The sequence below is a fragment of the Elephantulus edwardii genome, unplaced genomic scaffold, assembly GCF_000299155.1.
Source record: "Elephantulus edwardii isolate Elephantulus edwardi_28Jun2011 unplaced genomic scaffold, EleEdw1.0 scaffold00080, whole genome shotgun sequence".
NCBI classification, from domain to species: Eukaryota; Metazoa; Chordata; class Mammalia; order Macroscelidea; family Macroscelididae; genus Elephantulus; species Elephantulus edwardii.
Window position 1 is genome coordinate 1,368,079 of NW_006399830.1, and position 24,554 is coordinate 1,392,632.

General features: G+C 56.9%; 1 protein-coding gene across 1 annotated transcript in view; it reads right to left on the reverse strand.

Annotated features, from left to right (window-relative positions):
* Positions 1 to 24,554, reverse strand: part of MAD1L1 (MAD1 mitotic arrest deficient-like 1 (yeast)) — a 239,557-nt gene that overhangs the window by 53,139 nt on the left and 161,864 nt on the right. Inside the window, exon 15 of the mRNA XM_006889608.1 lies at positions 14,648 to 14,852. Within this exon, the coding sequence (XP_006889670.1) occupies positions 14,648 to 14,852 (205 nt within the window). The remainder of the gene's footprint in view (positions 1 to 14,647; positions 14,853 to 24,554) is intronic.

The following is a 24,554-nucleotide window of genomic DNA, read 5'->3' on the forward strand; positions in this document are numbered from 1 at the left end:
GACAGGCGGACTGGACAGAGCACCGCTGGTTCTCGGGCCGTGGACAGGCGGACAGAGAGCACCGCTGGTTCCTTTCTGAAGCCTCCCTGCTCTGGCTGCAACAGTCAGGCAAGGGTGGCAGGTTCCAGGGGGCCCTGGCCAAGCTGACGTGGTTCTCCCTGCCATCAACCAGATGAGCTTCCGGGCCCTTTCCAAGCTGCCCTCCTCGCTGGTTCAGGAAGGGCGACAGCAGTGACCCTGGGACTGGTGCTCCATGGCGTCTCTGCTGGCCTGGGAGGGTGTAGCACCCCGACGCCGTCCCTGCCAGCGAGGGGCCCTTGGAGATGGGGCCCCACTGCAGGCGCCCTCCCGGTGGGCCAGAGGCTGCACCTGAAACACCATGCAGACGAGCTTGTCCCCATGTGCCCGCGCCGGTGGCTCCGACGTGTTATTAACATCTCACTGGGTGAGCAGCCTGTCACCTTGCACACACAAGATGAGGACACCAGCAACTACAACCCACTCGCCTGCAGGAAGGGAGTGGCCCACTGACAGGCGGCTGGTGGGTGTCAGAGGAGGGAGACGCCCCTCAGGACCCCCCCAGAGCAGCCCATACCCCGTCCACACCAGCAGTGGTGGCGGGCACGCGTGTGGTGGGCACACGTGTGGCAGCCCGCGGGGGTACATGCTAGCTCTGTGATAGGATGAAAGAGCTGTGTGGGGACCTGGTATAAACACTGCATCTCCCTCGCCTTCAGCCTGCGAACGGGGAGACTGAGAGCCCAGGAGAGTCGAACAGACAATGGTCCTCAGGGCCACAGCTCTTGGGTGTGGGCGCCTGGCCTGGCTCACATGTGCCCACTCACACATGCATACTCATGTGTACAAAGCTCTATGCCGCCCCCACAACTTGTCACACACACATATCCCATACCCCCCACGACACACATCATACACACAGTCCTACAGAAACAGCACACTCACCACCCCCCTGCGTACACATGTGAACTCACACACACCAGACACAAATCATACACACCAACACTCACACGATGCCTGTGTGTGCTCATGCACACACACGCCATCCTCCAGAAACTCATGCCGCTCACATATGCACACATGTGCACACACTGCCTGCATGCATGTGTGAACACACACACACACACACACACACACACACACACACACACACACTTCCAGAGCAGGATAAGCAGCGTTTGCATCACAAGTTGGGAGCAGAAGACAAGCTGTTACAAGACCTCAGCCACGTCCCAGCAGCTTCCCTGGGCACACAGGGCTCCAGGGAGGCTGGGGTGGGGGGAGGGGGGCTAGCTCAGGGCTGGAGTCACCTTGGGGTGGCGGCAGCCCTCTCCGAGACTCAGGCATTTCAAGTAGGTCCTGCTGTGTCCACAGGGCCCCCCACATCTGTCCCCAGGCCGCTCCTGGAGCAAGGGGAACCAAGAGGCGCCCAGCTGATATTGATGGCCCTCGCCCCGTCCATCTGTCTGCTTCTGGTGGGATAGGAATTTGAAATCTTCCAGCTCTCTGCCCGTAGACACTCAGTCTATTATTGTCCGTGCCAGGGAGATGCGAGACAGTGAATGCATCCGTAGCAGAGGGTCGGGATGGCTGAGACAGGCTCAGCAATCTTGCCAGCACAGTGCAGAAGGTTCTGAAAGGTGAGGTCCTTGCTGGCAGGGCAGGTGGGTGGAGTGGCAAGGCCAACCTCTCCAAGGTCAGGGAAGGTGGCCCTGGTGCTGCAGGTGTGCAGAAGCCCAGGGCGTGGGCGCGGCCAGGGCCTTGATTATAACACGAGTGGTTCATGGTGGAGATGAGGAGTGGACACTGCTGTATGGGAGGTCACGGTGAGTCAGGGCAGGACGGGACTTGACGGCAATGAACCACAGGAGACTGAATGCCAGACAGACAGTGGGCACTAAAACCCCGAGTTCTGGGCTTCCGGGGCCGAGCTTGCTGCCAGTGAGTGAGTCCTGGCCCTCACTCTGAGCATCTAGTCAGTCAGTCCCAGGTCACTGCTCATCAGTCCTGCGCCCCCATTCAAGAGCTCAGCTACTAACCGAGAGGACAGAGGTTGCAACTCACCAGCCGTCCCTGTAAGTGTCACAGCCTGCGGACCTCCAGCTGTTCGTAAGGCTCACAGCCTCGGGACTTCTGGCTGTTCCGAAAGGGTCACAGTCTCGGGACCTCTGGACAGTTCTGTCCTTCCCACAGGGTCATTATGAGTCAGAACGAACTTGGGGGCCATGGCTTTGGGTTTCTGGCGGCTGGCTTTGTCCAGGGCCTGGGGACTCAGTGGGGACCAGCAGTTAGACATGTGTCCCTCGGCAGGCTCCACTCCGCCGTGAATGATGGACACAAGGATAAACTTGGCAGAGGTGCAGCTGTATGCCGTGCGGAAGGGTGAGGGTGCCAGTGAGGAGACCCCGTGGGAGGGACGCCCGGGCTGCCATCGGGGAGGGAAGGGCTGGGTCACGTGGGCGTGGTGGGTGGGGAGAGGCAAGGGACGGATACTGTGGTCGGCAGATGCCAGTGTACTAGGAACCTGACACTGATTCAAGCCTGACAGGGACCTTCTGCAGTAGAGGAAATGGGGAGACCACAGACTGCAGGGAGCACTCGGTCCACAGGCTGATCATTTTAGGTAGAACCTCACACTGGAGCAAGTGAGAGAAAAGCATGGAAAATAGTCAAACTCCCAAATTAGCCCCGGTGTGCTGGCCTGACAGCCTAGAGGACCTGGACCCAACGCTGTTCCCGGAAACCAGCTCCCAATCCAGCCGACAGGGCAGGGGGACAAGGGTAACCAGCACCCCGCAACTGCATGAAAATGGCCTAACGTGACGCTGAGGAACTCTGTGAGGGCTCTCCCATCACACACGTGCGCACAAAGACCGGGCGAGGGTTGTCAGTGCACATACAGTGTGAGAAAACGAGGTGTTGAGGAGCTCTGGGAACTGCCTCCCACTCCACACAGACACACACACAGGCCCAGACACACGCCCACAGGGACACACAGGTCCAGACACACGCCCACAGAGACACACGCAGACACACACAGGTCCAGACACGCCCACAAAGACACACAGATGGACAGACACATACAGACACGCAGACATACAAACCCAGACACACGCCCACAGAGGATACACAAACATACACGTATAGACACATAGAGACATACAGGCCCAGACACATGCCCAAGGAGACACACAGACAGACAGAAACACAAACACATAGACACACACAGAGAGGCACAGACACACACCCACAGAGGATACACAGACAGACAGAAACACAGACACATAGACACACACAGAGGCCCAGACACACGCCCACAGAGGATACACAGACATACATGTACAGACACATGCGTGGGTTGGAGCTGTGTAGGCTAAGTCGGCTTATTCACATGTCCCCACCCAGGCAGGCTGAAGCCCAATGGCGTGTCCAGGGCTGGAGTCCTTCCCGGGGCAGCTGCCTCCTCTCCCACCCAGAAGCTGCAGAGTTTAAGCTGTCAATGTCAGGTTACCAGCTGAGCACTTTAACCTGTGCCACCAGGGCCCAGCCCACTAATGTGAGGATTTTTTTCTTGCTGCTACTATGGCAAAGGACACTCTGGTGGCTCAGTGCACAGCAACCCAAAGGCAGATGGTTCAAATCCACCAGCTGCTTTATATGAAAAAGATGGGCACTCCTTCCCATGTGAGAAACCCGCCTCTGAAAACCTGCTGGAGGGTCAGCTCGGGGTCAACTCTGACCTGCTGGTGCCCAACACGACGACAACAACTGGTGAGCTCCAGTGCTGCTGCTTATCTCCGTGTGCGGGGAGGGGACGGTCACTGACGCAGGGGGGCAGGCGGCACCACCCCCGAGACCTCGTCAGCCAAGCCTGTGCCGTTGGCTGGTCAGCTGTGGGCAGTGGGAGAGGGCCCTGCGATAGCCGCCCAGCCCATCTGAGCCCGCAGGTCGGCGCCCGCAGGTCGGAGCCTAACGTCCTAGCAGTCCAGGAATTGGCTCCTTTCATCCGGGCCAGAGCGTAAACGCAAAAGGAAACCAGATCGCTACATCTGCGGAAGTAGGGTCTCCAAAGGCAACAAGGTATACGAGCAAGAACGGAACCAACGAATTGGGCTTCAGCAGAAGGAAAACCTTTGCTTATTGACAGATAAGCTATTAGGAGACAACAGCCATCTGAAAAGTGAGCAGAGGGTCCACACTAATGTTCTCCCACCAAAGAGGACACGGGAGGTGGGTGGGCATCACCAGGCCTCAGGGGGACACAGCCATGTGTGGACCCACATGCTCCCACCGGAACAATGGCCATTAAGAAGGAAGCAAGGACAGACCTTCAGGAGGATCACCACACGGGCAACGAGAGATGGTGCAGCCATGGTGGGAGTGCCCACTCACCGTCCGCTGCTGGGAGCTGCTGCGTCCGTTCTGACTCAGGACGGAGCTGCCTCGCAGGGTCCCGAGGCTGGAGCCTTTGAGCTGGCTTGTGAACGCATTAACCATTACGCTACCGGAGATGGATCACCTGGCCCAGCCGCTCCATTTCCACCCGGCAGGAGTGACTGCACCTGTCCAATGGACTCACCCCCCCCCCCCATCTCACCAAAGCAGTGTTCACAACAACCAAGTTGGACAGAACCCAAGAGCCCAGCAGTAGACGACAGAGACGTGGGGCCTACACACGGTGGTACTCCTCAGCCCAAGGGCCAACAGGCGGGGCAGGGGTAGGGCTCAGGAGTGGGTGGGGTTCCATTACTAACAGAGACAAAGGAGCCTAGTGTGGTAGTATGGACCGTGGCGGGCTGTTTACGGAAAGGTTGGCTGCTTGAATCCCCTAGCTGCCTCTCTTCTCCAGTTAAGATCTGCAGCCTCTGAGATCCAGGGGAGGGGCCCATGAGTTGGCATCTACTTGACAGTGGGTCTTTTGGTTCAAAGCCCTGGAACATTCCACAACACGAGGGACTTGGTCGTGTGCTCCCTGTCACTTGGAACGTCCACAGACGCGAGGTGTGACTGTGGTTCCGGGATAATCGAGATGGGCCATCAGGATGATGGGATGTTCTAACACATGGTCTGGTGGTGAGTATGCCAGTGTGCACACACCTGTGTATATGCATCTTCACCCTTGTAAACGCACATACACTCACACACACAGATGGTACACTTATGCACACACTGTCACACACACACACACACGCATAGGTACACACTCCCACATGTGTAATTAGAGCACGCACACATAAACACGTGCACAGGTACACACTCCTGTACATGTGGTCAGAGGTGCACACGCACCCATCTGCACACACACATAAACACGTGCACAGGTACACACTCCTGCACGTGTACAGAGGTGCACACGCACCCATCTGCACACACAAACACGTGCACAGGTACACACTCCTGCACGTGTACAGAGGTGCACACCCCCCACACGTGTAGTCAGAGCACGCACACATAAACACATGCACAGGTACACACTCCTGCATGTGTACAGAGGTGCACACGCACCCATCTGCACACCCCCCCACAAAAACACGCGCACAGGTACACACTCCTGTACGTGGTCAGAGGTGCACATGCACGTGCATACAGATGCACACTGGCACACAGATGCATACGCTGAAGCACAAAGGCAGAGGTGCACACCCATCTGCACACATGTGCGTGCACTAACATGTACACACAGATGCACACTTGCAAGCAAAAGCACACACACCAGCACATGCAGAGTTGGCACACACATCTATGCATACACATGCATTCATGTGCACTAACATGCACACACGTCCATGCCCACACACTCGTCTCTGCACACATTACACACACAAACTCTTCCTGCCCTGTCACCCAGCTGGTGGTCTGCTCTGAGTGACTCAGCTTCAACCAAAGCCCTGGGAGCAGCCTTCACGCAGGCAGTCAGGTGGAAGGGGAGTATGCCAGGCAGGGACCTTAGACTGGCGCTGTGGGTGGTACTGATAGTGTCTCCTGGGTGGTCGAGGCCGGGAGGTGAGGACAGGGCTACACGGCCAGCTCCAGACATAGAAGGAACAGACACCTTGTGGGGAGCAGGTTTGCACCAGGGGAAGAGCAGGACCAGGACTGTCGAGGAGCCCAGCACAAGAGCAAGCATCACTAGGTGGGGCCCCACGAGAAGAGGTGCCCAGTAGGACAGCACGCAGTTCTTCGGGGATGCCCTGAGTTTCGGGGAGCCCATGCCTCCTGGCCTCTACCTGAAGAAGGCCTCAGGCAGTGATCATCCACTCTCAAAAAACACCACGGGGTCCAGGCCTGCATGTCAGAGTGCACATATGCGTAAGCATGTGAATATGTGTACAGACACACATCGACCCAGGTGGATACAGCATCCAGAATGCTGACCACTGTGCCTGAGGAATGACCAGCCAGTGCTCTTCTGTTCCAACCTGAAGCACAGCCCCGGCTGGACAGTAAACAGGTGGACACAGGCCCCAGGAGCTGCTCAAGCCGTCAGTGATTTCAGTGAGAATCTCACCTGCTGCCTTGCATGCCCAGTGAGGGGCCGCTGCACACCCTGACTGGCAGTGGGGTGTGATGGGACTGCACCTTCTTCGTCACACCCTGGAGTGGGTGCTCGGGACAAGATATCTAAACACAAAGGCTCAAGAGCGTCCAAACTACAGTTATTAGGGCCAAACATCCAAGTGTTCTCCACTCATGCATCTCAGGCCATAGCAGAAACCTCCGTGCTGGCTGTCACAGTGGCTGTTCGTGGTGGCTGTCCATGACGGCTGTCCACTACACCTGTCCACTGCTAAGCTCTGGATCAGCACATAGCCAGGGCTCAAAGAAATTGGCTGTGTGAATCACTAAGGGGTCAGGTGTGGACAGTGTCCCTCAGAGGGACGCAGTGACATCCTGAACCCGTCCTGTGAATGCAAGCTTGTTTGGGACTTGGGTCTCTGCAGAAGTCATCAGCTCGTTTGAGGACAGGTCATGATCCCATCAGTGTGGTGTCCTGATGTCCTTTCACAAGCTGAGGCAGGGACAAGGAGGCAGGACAATGAGGTGACACTGCATCTATAAGCTCGGGTTGCTAAGTCTTGCCAAGACCCCAAGGCGCTCTAAATAAGAGCCAGCATTCAGCATCTGCAGTGCCCAGCAGAGCCAGTGTCCACAGCATCCAGCATCACCAGCATCTGCAGTGTCCAGCAGAGCCAGCGTCCGCAGCATTCAGCGCCCAACATCGCCAGCATCGCCAACATCCAGCGCCTGCAGCATCCAGCAGAGCCAGCGTCCGTAGGAGCATAAAGTCATGGACAGGGTCTCCCCTGATGTCAGAGAGAGCCAACACAGTTGATATGCTGGCCCTGGCCCCTGGGCTCCAGAGCGATGATAGTGAACTCTGTCCTCACAGCCACCAGGCCAGGCAGGGACTTAGACCATGGCCTCTGCTCAGGTCTTAGACTGTAACAGTGCAGCATGAAGCCTCTCAGCCCCCGCACTGGGCAGCACTCAGTGGTCGTTCAGGCGGCATGGCCATGTGGAACAGGCAGGGCCTCAGCGTCCTCCCATCAGGGTTTACCTGCCCTTTCCACACAGCTAACTGACCCAATGCCCACCCTGATGCCCTCCCTAGAGACTCCAAGAGGGATGGTTGAATCCCCTCCGCTCCATTCCTCTGCCCCCGCTGCCTGCACAGCCGACGACTAAATTACACGCCTTCCTACAGGCCAATTAAACACCTAATTGATGGTGTTACCCTTTATTACCTGACAGTCAGAACAAACAAACAGCACGCAGAGGCAGCGTGGGATACGTTGTGATTACAGCGCGACTGCACCGCCAGCCCACTACTGGGGAGCTGCCTCTGACCTGGCCGCCCTGCAGATGGTGACCCTTAGGGGCAGGTCAGAAGGGCCCTGGGGACTGGCCCGCCAGACTTCCCTGCCCCAGCTTCACGGCCTGTTAACCGTTACCCCTGCTGGGCAAGGATGTCCACCTGGTGAGGACTGTGCAGAGGCCTGGACAGGGGTTAGCTCCTCTACCCTCACAGGCTGCCCTGGCCCTGACCCCACAGGCTCCAGTGATGGGGTACTGCACCTTCCTCCCACTGCTCTGGAGACGTCCCCTAGTGGTTCCTGGGACTCCACCCATCCTTCTATCCGCCCTCTGGTCTTCCCATTGGTCGACTCTCCTCCCTTCTGTCCACCCATCCGTTTATCTACCCATCTTGCCATCTGTCTACCCATCCATCCTTCTGTCCACCCATCTTCCCATCTACCCATGTGTCTATCCACTCATCTTCCCATCTGCCCACCAATCTTCCCATCTGTCCACCCATCCATGTACCCATCCGTCTGTCCACCCACCCTTCCCTTCTGTCTGTCCACCCGTCTTCCCATCTGTCCACCCACCCACCCATCCATCCACCCATCTGTCTGTCCACCCACCCTTCCGTCTGTCCACCCGTCTTCCCATCTGTCCATCCATCCATCCCTGTCTGTCCACCTATCCTTCCATCTGTTTACCATCTTCCCCCGTCTGTCCACCCATCCATCCGTCTGTCCACCCATCCTTCCGTCCGTCCACCATCTTCCCATCTGTTTGCCTATTTACTCATCTGTTCGCTCAGGCTTCCTTTACTCACCCATTCATAGATCCATCCATCTACTCATCTTTCCTTCTATCCAACTATCCATCTGGCCACCATTTTTCCTTCGGCCACAGTCCTTCCTCCTGTCCACCCATCCATTTATCTGTCCACCTGTTCATCAATCTGTCCATCTATCCATATGTCCACCTATCCATTCATCCACCCGATCTATCTACTCACTTGTCCAACCATCCTTCCATCTACATTTTCTTCTATCCACTTGTCTACCCACCCATACAGCTGATCATACGTCCGTCAATCCATCTGTTCATATCCATCCATCTACCTACCACCCATCGGCCCATCCCCATCTGCCAGGCATTGTCTGGGCAATGGCGACAGCAGTCCCACCAAAGCTGCTGACAGCTGGACCACAGCAGCTTCCCAAGGTTTATGGGAGCCTCTGAGCGTTGGACCCCAGCTTCCCCGGGACTTCTCTTTTCTCGCTCACCCACCCATCCAGGACAGTCGGCCCTCTGAGGTCCTCCTGCCACCAGTGAGTGGGTGGCTGACCTCTGGGGTCCACTGCGGCGCTGCTGTGAGAGGAGTCCTCATGTGACCTGTCCTCCACAGAAGCTGCGGTCACCGTGGTCAGAAGGAGACAAAGAGGGGGACTGAAAGCCCAGGGGACTCCAGTCCCAGCACCCTTACAGACTGGACCACAGTGGGCATGGGCCACTTCCCCCCACTAAGGGGACCCTGCAGGTGCCTACTCCCCGGGTCTTGAGGGCCATGACTTCAGAGGAGGCCTGCACCCAGGTCTTCAGGGTTGTGACCTCAGAGGAGGCCTCCTCCCGGGGTCTTCAGGGTCGTCAGCTCTCGGGTTCCCAAGTCCATCTCCCGAGGTGCCTCTGGGTTGGCTGGAACATCCTCCCCCCTCTGGAAGTGAAGTACTTAACTGCATGCATCACCAGAGGCTCCATGCAGCCATGGAGCCCAGAGACAACGCATGAAGCATTCCAAGAACTAGGGAGTGAGAGGTGAGGGCCGGGGGAGCAGCAGGCTGGCAGGTGCCCACCCAGGGGCCTGGACCAGTACTCCTGACCCCATCCACGGGGTTCACTTTTCCCCAACGAAGCAGCAGCTATGACGTGATGCAGGGGCACCAGTCGGCCTGACAAACGCTCAGACACCAGCGATCACCCAGCCCCAAGGCTCAGGTTTGGGGGCAAGGGGCTCTGGTCACAAGGAATGAGGCTGGGAAGCCCCCACTGCCCTCCCCAAACATGGACGTGCAAGCAGAAAATGCTCCACACTAATACATATCTCAAATGCAGTTTCAACAAAATGAAATGAAGAGCTCAAGGGATTTTTTTCTGGAACATGAAGTAATTCTCAAATTCATTCAGAATTATGAACAGGTAAGAATATCCTTAAGTAAGAATAAAAAAAGTAATGTCTTGCTGTACACCAGATATTAAAGCATGTTTTAAAGCTGATAAATAAAACCAAAGTGGGAAAAGCTGAATAGATCCTATTATGTGTAAGAATTTCATCAGGACGAGTCACACTGCATGGCTGCCTGATGAATGACATGAGAATGTCTGCCTTGTGACCTGGGAAAAGACCATCACCTCACACGCACACCTAAAGGCGTCTCCAGTAGATGAAATCTTCAAATACAAAAATGTTTAAAAAAGAGAGAACCGAAACAGTGATTTCTCAAACCACTGGGATGCTTTCTGAACCAGAGGGTCGTGGGATTATTCAGACAAGGCTAGAAGAAAGCAGGAACTTCTGGGGAGGGGGACGAGGACTAAAAGACAAACTCTCCCACAGAGCAGAATTTGTAAAGATCATAGAGGCCGTGACTATGGAAACAATATACTGCTCAGAATTAACAAAAGAAAAACAATCACTCTTCACGACGAGGCTACACCTTCCTTTAAATCAAAGAGCTCCAACCGATGCGGCAAGAGTGGCCAATGCGGCGAGAGTGGCCGATGCGGCGAGAGTGGCCGATGCGGCGAGAGTGGCTGGAGAACCCCCTGCACGTCCCCTCCGTCCCACGCCCCTGGCCCCAGGCCCCAGCAGACACCAATCTGTCCTCACGGTTTAGCACTTCCCGTGTGTCTTCCGGATAAATGGAGCAGCATGCTGCTGTCCGGCCGTCCCCGGCCACGCGGCACCTCCAGCCCTCGCCCATGCTGCTGCGTGTGCCCAGCGTCCCCCGCGCTGGCTGCTCGACGTGCCACGGCTGGTTCACCTTCTCACCCCTTAGAGGACACTAGGGCTGCTATAGCCTTTGGGGACTGTGAATGACGGTTCTAGGAGAGATAGAACAAAAGTGACCCCATCTATCCCAGAGGCAGCTGTGACTGTGGCCCCCATTGTGGGCCTTGAAAAGTGGGAGACTCAGAATCCACAGTAGCCCCGAACTGCCATGAGCTCCCCGCATGTGAGACAGGTACCCCACTAACCATACTGGTGACCTTGAGCAGAACCAGCAGTGTGTGGCATAAAATCTCACCGCGGACATGGCAAGCCTCTCCATACAGTTAATGTCTTCTGTGACCTCCCGAGGGAAGCCAGGTGGCACAGTGTGCTATGTGTTGGGCTGCTAACCAAAAGGCTTTTCGTTCAATTCCACCAGCTGCTCTGTGGGAGAACAGTGGGGCAGCCTCCTTCCACACAGACTTGGAAACTCGATGGGCAGCGGCGAGCTGTGGCCTTGACGTGGTGCGGGTGGCTGGAGGCTCCAGATGTGCCCTTTGTCCTCAGTGTCCTCAGGTTGACTGAGGCTGGTCCCTGTCCACTCACTGAGTCAGGTCCACAATCTGAGTCAGGTTCACGATGCAGAGCCTCCCCCCTTTACCATGTCTGTCCCTGCCTTCTGGAGCTCCCACTGCGGGACCTCGGAGCCCTGAGTGTGCTTTCTAGGCTTCTCTCCTGTTACCCACATCTCTGCCTTCTGTTTTATTCTTAGAGTTTCAGGACAAATGTGGGCAGACTCCTTCCATAAAGACGAACAACCTTGGAAGGTCCCCACGTCAGAATGACCTAACAGTGGTGGGTGAGCAAGGTCTCCCAACTGTACACTGTCGTTGGGTACCACCAAGTCAAACTCACCCACAGCTGACCCTGTGGTCAGCAGGGGCCAGGGCTGCCTGTGCTGTGTGATACGCTGTCCAGCAGCAGGGTGGGCGGGCCTGTGCCCTGATACGCTCTGTCCAGCGGCAGGGTGGGCGGGCCTGTGCCCTGGTACACTGTGTCCAGCGGCAGGGTGGACAAACCTGAGTCAAGGTCAGAAGCGCCACAGACTTGCACCATGTGCAGCAGGAGGGCTTGGCTCCTGAGACTTATTGATGCCAGGACATTCCTGGCACAGCTGTGGTCAGTCCAATGCTTGATCTGTTTCTCGCAGACCTCCTAGTTAGAGGTCCAACACTTGACACACTGCACCACCAAAGCCACACCTGGTGCAGGCCCACAGGGCTCCACCCGGTGACATGCAGCACAAAGCCGGTCAACGTGAGTACCTGACACTGACCCGTCAAGCTCCCTGATGAAGCAGGTCTGACCTGTGCTTCCTCTACTTTTTTGGAATCCAGGCTGAGCCCCTGTGGGGACTATGGGGACTGGCCTGGAAGTGTGACCCCAGGGAAGGCAGGCCCAGCGTTCCCGGGCCACGGCCAGCCATTCCCTGGGGTAAGCATTTCTTCTAGGTTTTCTTGGCTGACCCTGTTCCTGCACTGCCACGTGGACTGTGTGCCCAGATTCAGGGCTCGGAGGGCCGTGCCTACTGCTTGGCTCCAAGCTTCCCTGAGGCCCTATGGGGACAAAGGAGCGGCATTCTGGGTGGCAGAGACAGCCCAGCAAGGGCCTGGGGCTGTGACAACTGGCACGACCCCCAGGAGCACTCAGAGCTCGAGGTCCCCGGCCTGAGGAGGTGCTCCAGTGGGGAGCGGAATGCATGGCTGCCTGTATCTAGTCCCCAGTGCTGCCAGGGGCACTGACGAGTGGGATGAACTTCGCCACTGAGCCTGGACTTGGGCCAAGTGACTGGCCACCCATCTGCCTGGCCCTGATAGGCCGCTGTGGCCCACCTGGGATGAATGGTCTGAGGCCTGTGGGCACTACTGCTGGACACAAGTGCTCTCTCTGCCAGGGCTCTGCAGAGAAGGGGAGGGGTAATTCAGAACTGAGGGGCAGACGGCTGGCCAAGGCCTCTGAGGCTGGAGACCAGCGTCCAGCACAGGGGAGGGGAGTTCCAGCAAAGCTGGAAATATGGCCTGCTCCCCTCCAAAGACAAGATGGACCAGGGGATGCAGACAACTCCAGCCTGGCCTGGTGCGGCCACAATTCCTACAGCGCCTGCATGCTCCAATCTAACAAGATGGCAGGACCATTAGGGTGTCGGTTAAAACCCCCAAACTGAACTGTGAGCGCACAAAGCAGGAAGAGTATGTGGGTGCACATATACGTGCATGCACTCGTGTCTGTGCACACATGTGGACACACACTTATGCAGACACACGTACACATATTCTCACATATACACACAAATGCATCCACACGTATAAACACACATGCCTGTACATACACACCCATGCACATATACACCACGTATACACACATGTGCACACCGTTCTTCCTGTAAGCTGTGTGAGAAATCGGGGGGAGAGGGAGCCCTCAGGATCACCATGTCCCCTCCAAGGAAAAGTCAGGAGGATTGGATCCTGGACCCTGTGGCCGGGAGCCCTCGGGATGACATCATCGGCTCCAGGGATGACGTCAGTAAGCTACAGGGCTGCTGCTGTGGGCTGGGCAGTGCCAGGGGGTGAGGGGCTGAGGCCACCACACTCACAAGTGGCTGGGAGCACAGCTGACAGCGGTGACACCATCACCGAGCCTGACCCACTGGACGGGCAGGTTCTGCTTGACGGCAACCATGTAGGACAGAGCAGAACTGCCCGGCGGGTTTCCACCCTTCTATCTCTCCAGATGAGCATGGCCTTACCCTTCTGCAGAAAGTCTGGTGGGTTTAAACTGCCTGCCTCACTCACACACTGAACAGCTCCGGGCGCCTGGGATGTGCTCGGTCTCCCGCACTAGCCTCAGCCTAGTCCATTGTGAGGGCTGCAACAGGGTGAGAGGAGGTCTGGGTGATGCCAGTACAGAGCTGGGAGCTCAAAACATAGACCTGGGGTCCCTGAGCCCTGGTCTGCCACGGACACTGAAGATAATGTCACCTGTGTGCGCGTGTCACCTGCCTTAGGGCCTGAACAGGGGCCATCTGTGTGAGAACTACCAGGCACAAAGGGGAATCAAGACCTCCCCCAGGACAAGAAGGCAGGGCCGATGCAACGGAGGGGCAGGCCAAGAAGGCCAGGGACCCCAGGGCATGGTCCCGGCCTCCCTCCACATGTGGCGACGTGGATGTGAAGGACGTGGGAAACTGCTTGAGAACATACAGCCCCGGGAACACAAGATGCGAGTGTCGAGAAAGCATGGCCCTGCAAGGTCACCACCAAAGAGAACTGCTGGGGACGCTACCTGGGCAGCATGGGGGACTGCGACGCTGTGCAGTGTGAGCTGACCCAGCCATCACAACGGATCTACCCGCAAAGCCCCCCTCTGACCCGCAGACGTGGGAGCATGGACGTGGGAGCAGGGCTACTGTGTGGAGAGGGAGAGCGCGCTGGTTCGGCTGCAGAAGCTCGGGCAGGGAGAGATGGCATCTTCTTGTAGGGCGCAGGGGTTTGTTCAGGATTACTGGGCCACACGTGGCAGATAAATGGGATTCATTTGCTCAGGGCCTGAGTGAGTCCCAGCTGCTGCCTTTCTGGCTGCGGCCAAGCTCTTCCCTACTGAGGGGACCTGTCCACACACCCTCAGCAAAGACTGCCAGACACTGTCACGGGCCCCTCGAGGCCTTGGGGCCCTGGCTAGGAGCAGGGTCTCACCCATTTCCCAGGGGCCACTGTGGACGGGTGCCAGGACCTGGGAGTCAGGTGTCACTGGAGAGACAAACGCACAGCAGTCACCGCCAGCACGTACCTGCCACCTCCCTGGCGGATGGCAGGCCCGAGGCAGCCTCGAGGTCGGGCACAGCGCCGCCCAGCTCCAGGGCGCGCACCAGCTCCCGCAGCCGTTCACACTCCTGCTGCAGCTGCACCTGGTCCTCACGGAGCCGCTGCCGCGCCATGCCGGCCGGGTTCATGCGCAGGTGCAGCACCTTGGTCCGGCTCTGGTCGTAGTCGCCCTGCAAGGAGAGGAGTGTGTCACTGGGGCCGAGGGATCGAGCCCAGCGGGCGGGCCGAGAGACCAGCACCACACAGGACGGCCTGGCTGTGCATGGGGTGGGACGCAGTGGTGAGCCACACGTAAAGGCCTGTCGCGCTGTGGCCACGTGCAAGTTCTGTGAGTGATGCCCACAGTGGACACACGCACATCCTGTGCGTGCTGGATGACGCCCACGTTGGCCATGTACACATCCTGGATGGGTTGGGTGACGCCTACGGCAGTCACGCACATGTCCTGGACGTGCTGGGTGATGCCCACAGCGGTCATGCACATGTCCTAGAAGCAACAGGCATTTACCTGCAGAGCCACTGGGCAGTGAGAACCACCAACCTTCTGGTCAGCAGCAGAGCACTGACTGCTGTGCCTCGAGGGCCCGGCAGGGTCCCAGCGTTCACGCATGCAGAACAAGGCCTTCCTGCTGGAGGGCACTTCTGCACCCCCATCCCCATCACAGGAATACGCTGCCGTGTGCCTTAGAAGGGGCCTCTGTGTACAGTTTTCTGCACTGGAAACTGATGCCCTGACCCCCACCTCGAGCCCCAGGCTGCGTCACAGGAGGGACCTCTGAGGACAAGCGGGCGAAGGCGGCTCGCTGCCAGTCAAGAGAACGGTATTTACAGAAACAGGAATCTGCACCTCAGCCCTCCCTCCCACCTGCCAGAGACGTGCTGCCTTTGATGGGTCTAAGCACGCAAAAATGCAAATTAAAAAAATGCAAAAAGCCTGAAAGATGTGCATCTTGATGAACGTAATCAACGTCACGGAATTGAGCGTAAAAAGCGCTGAGTTGGCAAATGTGAAGTTCTCTGTATCTCACACACACACTCTCTCTCTCTCTCTCAGAACTCCTAGGCTGTACAGCCAGCGCTCTGGTGGCCTAGTGGAAAGGAGCTGTGCTCTGAACCCAAAGATACATGGTCTGACTCCACGAGCAGCTCCGTGGAAGAGGGCCGGGTACTCTGCTCCCATGAGGTCACACTGTCCCCCCAAACACACATGAGGTCAGCTAGGAGTCGTCTGACAGCAACACACAACAGGCTGTATGGAAAGGCTCTGTGGGGTGATGAGGTATCAACTGGGCTGCAAATCAAGAGTCTGGCAGTTCGAATCCACCAGCTGGTCCTCAGGAGAAAGATGGGCGATCTTCCCAAATGGATGGCTTTGCAGCACAGAAATTCCTCCTCAGGCTCTCGTTGGCAGTGTACTTGGTTTGGGGTGCACAGAGCTGGCCGGGGGGCTGTGGTCCATGATCCAGGGTGAGGAGTGGGTACACTAGTGCTGCAACCCTTCCTTCCCTGAGCCAGAGAGTGCTGGGACCCCCTTCTCTCAGACGAGGCTGTGGCCCCCTCTTGGAGCTGGCTGTGCTCAGGCCCGCGGCCTCACCCCTCCACCACCCCGACCCTGGCCCAGCACAGGGGGAGGGGGTCATGTTCCTTCCGTCTCACTGGAGTTTCAGGTGCAGGGTCCTTAGTCCATGGAACAAGGACGTATCAGAGATGAAAGGGGACACAGCACACACAGAGCTGCAGAGTCCCAAATGTCAGGAGAGGCGACAGCCGTGGCTCCTGCAGGAGGACACGTGGACAAGGCTTGGTGGCCTGGGCCATAAGATGTAGGACGGTGGACAGTGCAGACCTGGCCACAGCCCTCCAGCCACCCTTCCTCCAGAGGGCAAGGCTCCAGTAGCTCTCTCCGCAGGAATGGCTACTGGCCACTGGGCTTCCAGGTCACGTTTCCATCAGGACAGGAGACAGTGGGCTGGGGACACAGGCCTGGGTGGGGCCAAGTTGGTAAGTCCATGTTGGATCAAGCCTGTGGCCTCATCCTCGCTGGTACACGCCCTTTGGTCAGGCACGGGCTTCCGGGAGCCCAGGCTCCACGAAGGACTGACTACAGGCAGGGGTGTGGAGGCAGATCATGCCAGGGACTGTGGTCTGAAGGGGTCTCCGTGACCCCTGTGGTCACCTCTCTTTCAGGAAGTCTGAGGACAAGAGCAGGAGCCCACTAGATAGTACGCTGGGAACTGGCGAGCCCTGCATGACGTCGACTTGCAGGTAGACGGACTTTCTCTACCTGATGACCGAGGGCAGGGACACCACCTGGCTCTCTGCTCCAGCTCCCTCACGACCTCACCACGGCTCCAGGCCAAGGGCTTGGTGTTCCTGGGTTCATTCATCCCCTCCTTCCAAGCACCTGTTCTCCCAGACCACCCAAGAATCCACCCACCGTCACCCCATCCACCCGTCCAAAGCCCAGCTATCCGTCCACCCACTCACTCACGCATTAACTCACCTTTCTACCACCTGAAGATCCACCTCATCTGCTCACCCGTGAAACCAGGCGTCAGACACCACACATCCTTAGTCCACTTATCCATCCAATAACCTATGTATCCCCAGCTACCAACCTCCCATCCACCCACCCACCCATTAACTCATCTATCCTCCCACCACCAGCCACAACCCTCTGTGTGCTAACACACCCTCATAAACACCCCACCTTCCCACCGACCCACAGCCCCCTGTGTGCAAACACCCCACCCACCCACCCCCACATGCCTCCATGCACTAACAACCCCCAGCCCTCTGTGAGCTAGCACCCCCACCCCTGACCCTGACACCCTTTCGTGCACTAACCCCCCCACCCCCCATGTGATCTAACACACCCACCCCACACCCCTCTGTGTGCTAACCCCCCCCAACCACCAACCCCTCGGGACCCATTCGCCTTCTCACCCAAGGACCACTGTGGCTTCTTTATGTACTCACACTCCATCCACTCATCTATGCATTCAAGCCCTTCTCTTTGTCAACGTGCCTCAGTGGGCTTCAGAGGTGTCCAAATGTGATCCCCCTCAGCCCCAGAGCAGCTGGTGGCGCCTGACAGCCAGTCTAGGGGGGAACCCAGGCCTCAATCCTCATACCTGTCAACACTGTCACCTCTGCTACAGAAAAGCTGACAGTGCTCAAGGAGCTGGTGCTCTGTCACTGTCACCAGGGAGAAGCAAAAGTGCCCTCTTTCCCTTCAGGACAGTCCCAAGGTAACTCAGACACTGTTGATTTGCTGTTGTTAAGTGCCATCGAGTCACTTGCAACTCATAGTGACCCTGTGTACAGCAGCTCTGAACCCTGCTCTATCCTGTGCCAATCTCACTGTTTCCGACACACCTACTCCCATTACCCCAGTCACTGAGTCAATCCATTTCATCGAGGGTCTTCCTCTCCTGCGCTGTCCCTCCACCCTCAAGCATGATGTCCCTTTCCAAGGACTGGTCCCTCCTTGCAACATGTCCAAAGTATGTCAGATGGAGCTTCACAATCCTTGCCTCCCAAGAGCAGCCTGGTTTCGTCCTCTCCAGGACAGACCTCTTTGTTCTCCTGACAGTTCATGGTATACTCAATACTCTTTCACCAGCACCACAGCTCAAAGGCATCAACTCTCCTATCACCTCTAGTCATTGTCCAGCTTTCTGATGCATAGCATGTAATTGCTGGTGGGACTGTAAAATGGTACAACTACTCTGGAAGACAGTTTGGCGTTTCCTCAAAAGCTGAACACTGAAATTCCATATTACCCTGAGAAAATGACAATCGGGGATGTGTACCCCAATGTTCATAGTGGCATTGTTCACTATCGCAAGAACATGGGAACAACCAGAATGTTCAACCACAATCGAATGCACTGAGAATCTGGGGTGCGTTCACATGCAGCACGCAGGAGTAATGATTTTCTAAAGTACTACCTAACACGAGAGGAACTGGAGAGCGTTATGCTGAATGAACCAACTCTGATCCACAAGGACAAATACTGAACGAAAACCTTAGTGTAGAAATTGATAACTAGTAAAACGGATGTGAGGATCCAAGAGGGGGAGGGTAGGAGGAGGGGGGAGAGGATGGGCAGGGGGCAATCACAGGGTCGCACAATTTGATGGGTAGTGGGAAGGGCGGGTACAGGAAATGCGAAAGATTCAGTGTGAAAACAACATATGCAAACTTTGTAAGTAAACCAGTATAAAATAAAAACTTATGAAAAAAAAAGGCAGTCCTAAGATGTTGGCCAGAGGGGACACGGCCTGCCTCCCCTGCTGCCTCCCTGCAAGTGACAGAGCAGGTGCCGCTGAGCCCAGCTTCCCCTCCCAGTCCCACACTGGTACCACAGTGGCCCCCAGCAAGAAGCTGCCAGCAGAGCTGGGACCACAAGTACATTCAGAGGACTCTGGGGACATCTGAGGGAGACGAAAGCTCGAGGAAGACATGGGACAGCTGTAAACCGCTGCAGGAAACGTGTTGTGTTGTTTGATTCCCGGCTGAGAAAGCTGTGCAGATCCTGACGGAATCTCAGAAGGGAGACTTCTGAGCCGTCCTTTGAAGTGCACAGCGATCACTGACTGTACACTAGACTTGTCTGCCAAGCAGCCCAGCTCAGAGGCGGCCCGGGAGCCCGACGACGGCGCTGTCAGCTCAGAGGGGATGGTGGCCCAGGTGCCCGACGGCGCTGTCAGCTCAGAGGCGGCCCGGGAGCCCGACGGCGCTGTCAAGCTCAGAGGTGGCAGCTGGGATACCTGATGGTGCTACCAGCATGGAGGTGGCCAACTGCAGCCCAAAGGAGATGTGCTGGGCAGCTGTGGCCCTCCAAGGGACTAGGGCTGGGGAGCTGACAGGCTCTAGATGAGGGCAGGAGGTCAGAACAAACACTGAGTGGGGTCACGAAGATGGTGTGCAAAGCAAGAAGAAGTGGGGTCCAGGGCTCCCTGGTGGGCTGAGGAGGAGGAGGATTCAAAGAGAGGTGGGGTCCAGGGCTCCCTAGCAGGTGCTAAGGAGGAGGGGAGGGGGATTCTAATAGGATTGGCATGGGTGTTCAAGAAGCATCACCCCACAAGCTGTTATGAGAAGTGCAGATGCTGAGGCTGGGAGAGCATGTGACCCCCCGAGAGCACAGAGCAGACACGCTGAGGGCCACCATGACCTGGGGTGCTGCCCAGCCCAGGCATCCTCTCCAAGGCTAGGGCCATGGACCGGCTCTCTGACATCCAATCCCGTGGCAGCATGTGGACACCCAGCTTGGACCCCCAGGGGGCCCAGGAACCTGGCAGCTCCTTGGGTGGAGCTCCATTCAGTTGTTAGGGTGCAGGTGCTCTGAGCACACCCTGCTGCTCTGGGCCTCAGTTTCCCCCTACGGCAAGAGTGAGAACAGCAGTTTTGACCTTTAAGGGTCCAGAGAAGCAAACGCCTCCCTGTGCTCTCTACTTGCTCCCAAGAGATGTGGCTGCCCCAGGGTCTCGGAGGGCTGAGCTGAGTCAGTCCCCTTGGCCCCCAGGGCAGAGGATGGGCCTCTAGAGGACCTGTCCAGCCAACCAGGGCCCAGCCCCCCCGGACGGTGCAGCAGGAGGGAGTAGGGCTGGCGGCTGGGCCCCTGAGTGCCTGAGGCGCATACTAAGAGACCCCGCTGGGCAGAGGCAGCAATGCAAGGAGAATTAAAAAGCTCAGTTAAATAACCACCAACCCTCATGCATATTTATAGATCACCCGGCCTCGAAACCAAATCAATACCTCTCCTCACTGAAGGCAGCTCTGAGAGGAGGAGGGGCACAGAAGCTTCTGGAAGACCCATGGGGTGAGGGGCCAGGGCTGAGGCCCCGCTCTACCCCCTTCTCCAGGTTGCACCAGTGTCCAGGAGCAGTGTGGGTGGGTCAGGTGCTGGGGTAGGGGCCGTGGTCTGGGCTCACTGAAGCCAGGACAGCCGCTGCATCCCATACCTGACGGGCCAGGTGAGGTGGGGCCAGCAAGGGGCAGGACGACTCGGGAGGGCAGAGACCCAGGCCCACGATGTTTCTCTCCCGGTAAAAAGAAGGGGTCACCCTGGTCGTCTGGTGCTTTTTCTCGGGCACAGCCCCTTCCTCCTCTCCAGCCTATCAGAAGTAGCCCCCTTGGCACAACCTGGCGTCCAGGGTCCACAGCACTACTGCCCCTTCCCTGTCGCTCTTTTCACAGACTCCCCACCTTGCTGTGGTCCTACACAGCCCACAACAGCTCTGTCTCTACCTCCCCCCAATGCCCTGGGGGCCTCCTCTCTACCTCCCTCCTGTTCCCAGGAGCTCCAGAGAGGGACAGAGGGCCTGGGCCAGGTGCCAGAGGTCTCCACCTGGCGCGTAGTGATGTGTCCACATCTGTGCTGGGTGCTCCTAGACCTGGGAGGGTCCTGAATTCAGAGTCACCCACCTTGGAGGGTCCCTTGTCAGATGGTCCTTACCAGCTTCACTGCACTGCCGTCACCTGACCTGGGCATCACACACTTCAGTTCCGGGCAGGGCCCCCCGGCCAGTGGGCGACAGTGACAGAGAAGAGGGCAGGGCTGGGGTGGGGAGGAGGCTGGTGGCCGTTGGCAGCCCCAGGGGATGCTCCAGCTCCCTCTGTACTTTTGGCTACTTTTCTCTGAAAGATGAGGTGCATGTCCAATCACCATGGCCCCTTCCATCCTCGCTATAAAAAACTGGGTTTTCACCCACGTGCCCTAAACAGGTTCAAAAACCCAAGGTGTCTGTGAGCTGCTGAGGCACCCAGAACTGTGTCCACCTGACAGAGGGTGGTGGAGGGAGCGCCCCCTGGCCCAGATGCTCCCCGAGCCTCGGGTTCTCCTGGCCGGTGTTCCTCTGAGGGACTGGCTGAGCTACTAACCGCCTTCCAAGGCCAGGGCCACAGCCAGTACGCTGCCGCAAAACCAGGACCCATCGCTTCCTCCTGGCTGGGCACCTCCCTGAGCACCCTGCCATCGTGTGGGCTCAGTGCCCTCCTTCACCATCTGTGCCCTGTGTCCACCCCAAGCACCCCTTGACCTGTCCACACGGTGGGAGAGGACAGACCACGGGCAGGGTGCTCCATGACCACAGTACTGTCCTGGGTGAGATGTAGGCCTGGGCTCCACAACAGAGTTGAAGCGTGGTGACAAGAACCAGCAGGGGCACACGGTCCCATCTCTGGGCCTCCGAACCTCCAGCCGATGCCGCTGGCCTGGGCTGGGCCCTGTCACCCACAGTGCCACCTGTGGCTGTGGCTTGGGCTGTGTCACAGTGATGAGGGTGTAAATGACTCCTGGCAGAGTCTCCATCCTCAGCGGGCCTGGCAGCCATGTCCTCGTCACGCCCTCCTGCCAGGAAGTGGGTTATGAAGCAAGGTCACCAGAGGGGCCCAGGCTGGCCCAGGTCCTGCCCAGGCCACAAGCACAGAGAAGGAGGGAGGGGGCCAGGGGCCTCGAGGTCGGCTGGGACTGAGCTCCCAGGGTGACACTGGGGAGAAGGGCTTAGTATTCAGGGTGCATCCTGTCTTCATAAAAACCCAAATGAAACCAGCGCCCGTGGAAGCACGGTGGCTGTGCGCATGGCAAGCGGCTTTTTTTAGCCCCCGCGTGAATAAACATGAGCAGCCGGGCAGCCGCAGGCGGGCGCCCTTCCTCCTCCAAGTGTCTCCGAAAGAACCGTCAGGAAGGCCAGCCAGGTCCTGCATGCCCCCCTCGGCTAGTGCAGGCAGGTGCAGCAAAGGGGAGGGCGCAGTGGGGGCCGTGCTGAGGATGCCTCGAATGTCTGCCCCTCAGTCGTCTGGCCTCTGATGCTCGCCTCACAGCCCTCGAACCTCTGATGTCCATTCTATCCCAGTCCCCCCACTAGCAGTGGTGCCTGGCCCTCAGCCCCAGAACTGCACTGGACCCAAGGACGAGTCTTCAGGCTGCCACACGCCTCCCGTCCTCAGGCTTTTGACATCCACTCCTGGCCGCAGGGTCTCTGAAACATGTCTCCCTGACCCCCAGACTCCCACCCCCAGCCCCTAGATTTCTGAGGCTCATCCTCCATCCTGCCACTCGTTCCAATGCCAAGGTTTCTGACACCTGCCCCACGGCTCTCTGGTGTCACCTTCCCCACTTCACCCTTCAGCCCACAGGGTCAAGCAGCCAGCATGGGATCCTGGGGTGCAGGGGTCCAGGGTCTGCACCACCTGAGGCAAGACATGACCCTACTAATTGGCTCCCTGAGCAGGGGACATAAGTGTGTGTCTATGTGTATATATACAAATGAAGATCGATCTCGATCTCTCTCTCTCTACACACACACACACACACACACACACACACACACACATATATCTATCTATCTATCTCATACTGTTACAGATTTAACATGCAGAATTCAATCTTCATTGATAAACGCACAGCAAGAAAATGTAACTGAAGAAAAGATTCCATTACAAGGAAAATAAAAAAGAGGCTACAACACTTAGCAGTAAACTCAACAAGAAACGTGCCAGGTGGGCACACTATCTCTAGAAGGCTCCTATAGGAAGCAGGTGAGGATTGGACAGGAGGGAGGCAGGGACGTGTCCTGACCCGAGAAAAGCAGACTTCCCAGCATGGATCCTTCCAGCTCACACAATCCTGCCAAGACTGGACTTTCTCAGAGGTGGGGCTGCTAAAACAGAGTAAGGTTTATTTGGAAACTTGTGAAGATTGTGTGTCAACTTGGGCAGGCCCCACTCTCAGTAGTTTGGCAGTGAAGATGCAGACAGGCCTGACCAAGAGACTGGATACAATGTAGTTACCTCCAGATAGGAGCTCACCCCACACCCCCTTTGCCCCCATGAAATCTGATACAATGTTATGTCCATGATGGACTCTAGGTTCAGTGTAGTCACCTCTAGGAAGAGACCTGATACAATGTAATCAAACTCATGAGATCAGCCTAGAGCTTCATGATGGGCTCTTGTCCTTCCGGCTGTCAAGTACAACTCATAGAGAAGCAATGAACACCAGATCTGAACCCTGTCCTGTGTCATCTTCACACTTCCCGACACACTAGAACCCACTGTGGCAATCGCCATGCCAATCCACCTGGGTGAGGGTCTTCCTCTCCTTCACTGACCCTCTACCCTTTACACCATCATGTCCCTCTCCAAGGAATAGCCCTTCCTAGCAATATTCTTGAAGTATGTGACACAGAGCCTCATCATTCCTGCCTCTAAAGAGCGCTCCGGCTGCACTGTCTCCAAGATAATATCTGTTTGTTCTCTTGGCCATCTATGTTCAGGGCTCTTCTCTAATGCCACAGCTCAAAGAAATAAATTCTTCTGTCATCCTTATTCACTGTCCAGCTCTCAGATGCAAAGGAAGTGATCAGAAAGACCATGGCCTGAATCAGACACAGCTTAGTCCTCAGACAACATTATTCCTCAATAATTTGGAGAGGTCTCTAACTGAAAACTTTTCCAGTCCAATGTGTCTATTTCTTGACTGCTGGTACCAAGAGTGTTAACTTTGGGTCCAAGTAAGATGAAGCTGTTGACAGTTTCAGTCTCTTCTCCATCCATCATGATGCTACCTATTGGTTCAATGGTAGCTGTTGTTATGTGCCATCAAGTAGCTTGAGACTCACAGCGACTCTATGTTCAACAGTTCTGAACCCTGCTTTATGTCACTGAGGGTCTTCTTCTCTTGTGCTGTCCCTCCAACCTCCCCAACATGATGTCCCTCTCCAAGGACTAGTCTCTCCTTGCAACATGCCCAAAGTATGTCAGACAGAGAGCTTCAGAATCCCTGACTCCAAGGAGCAGCCTGGTTTCTTTTTCTCGAGGATGAACCTTTTTGTTCTCTTAGCAGTCCATGGTACATTCAATAC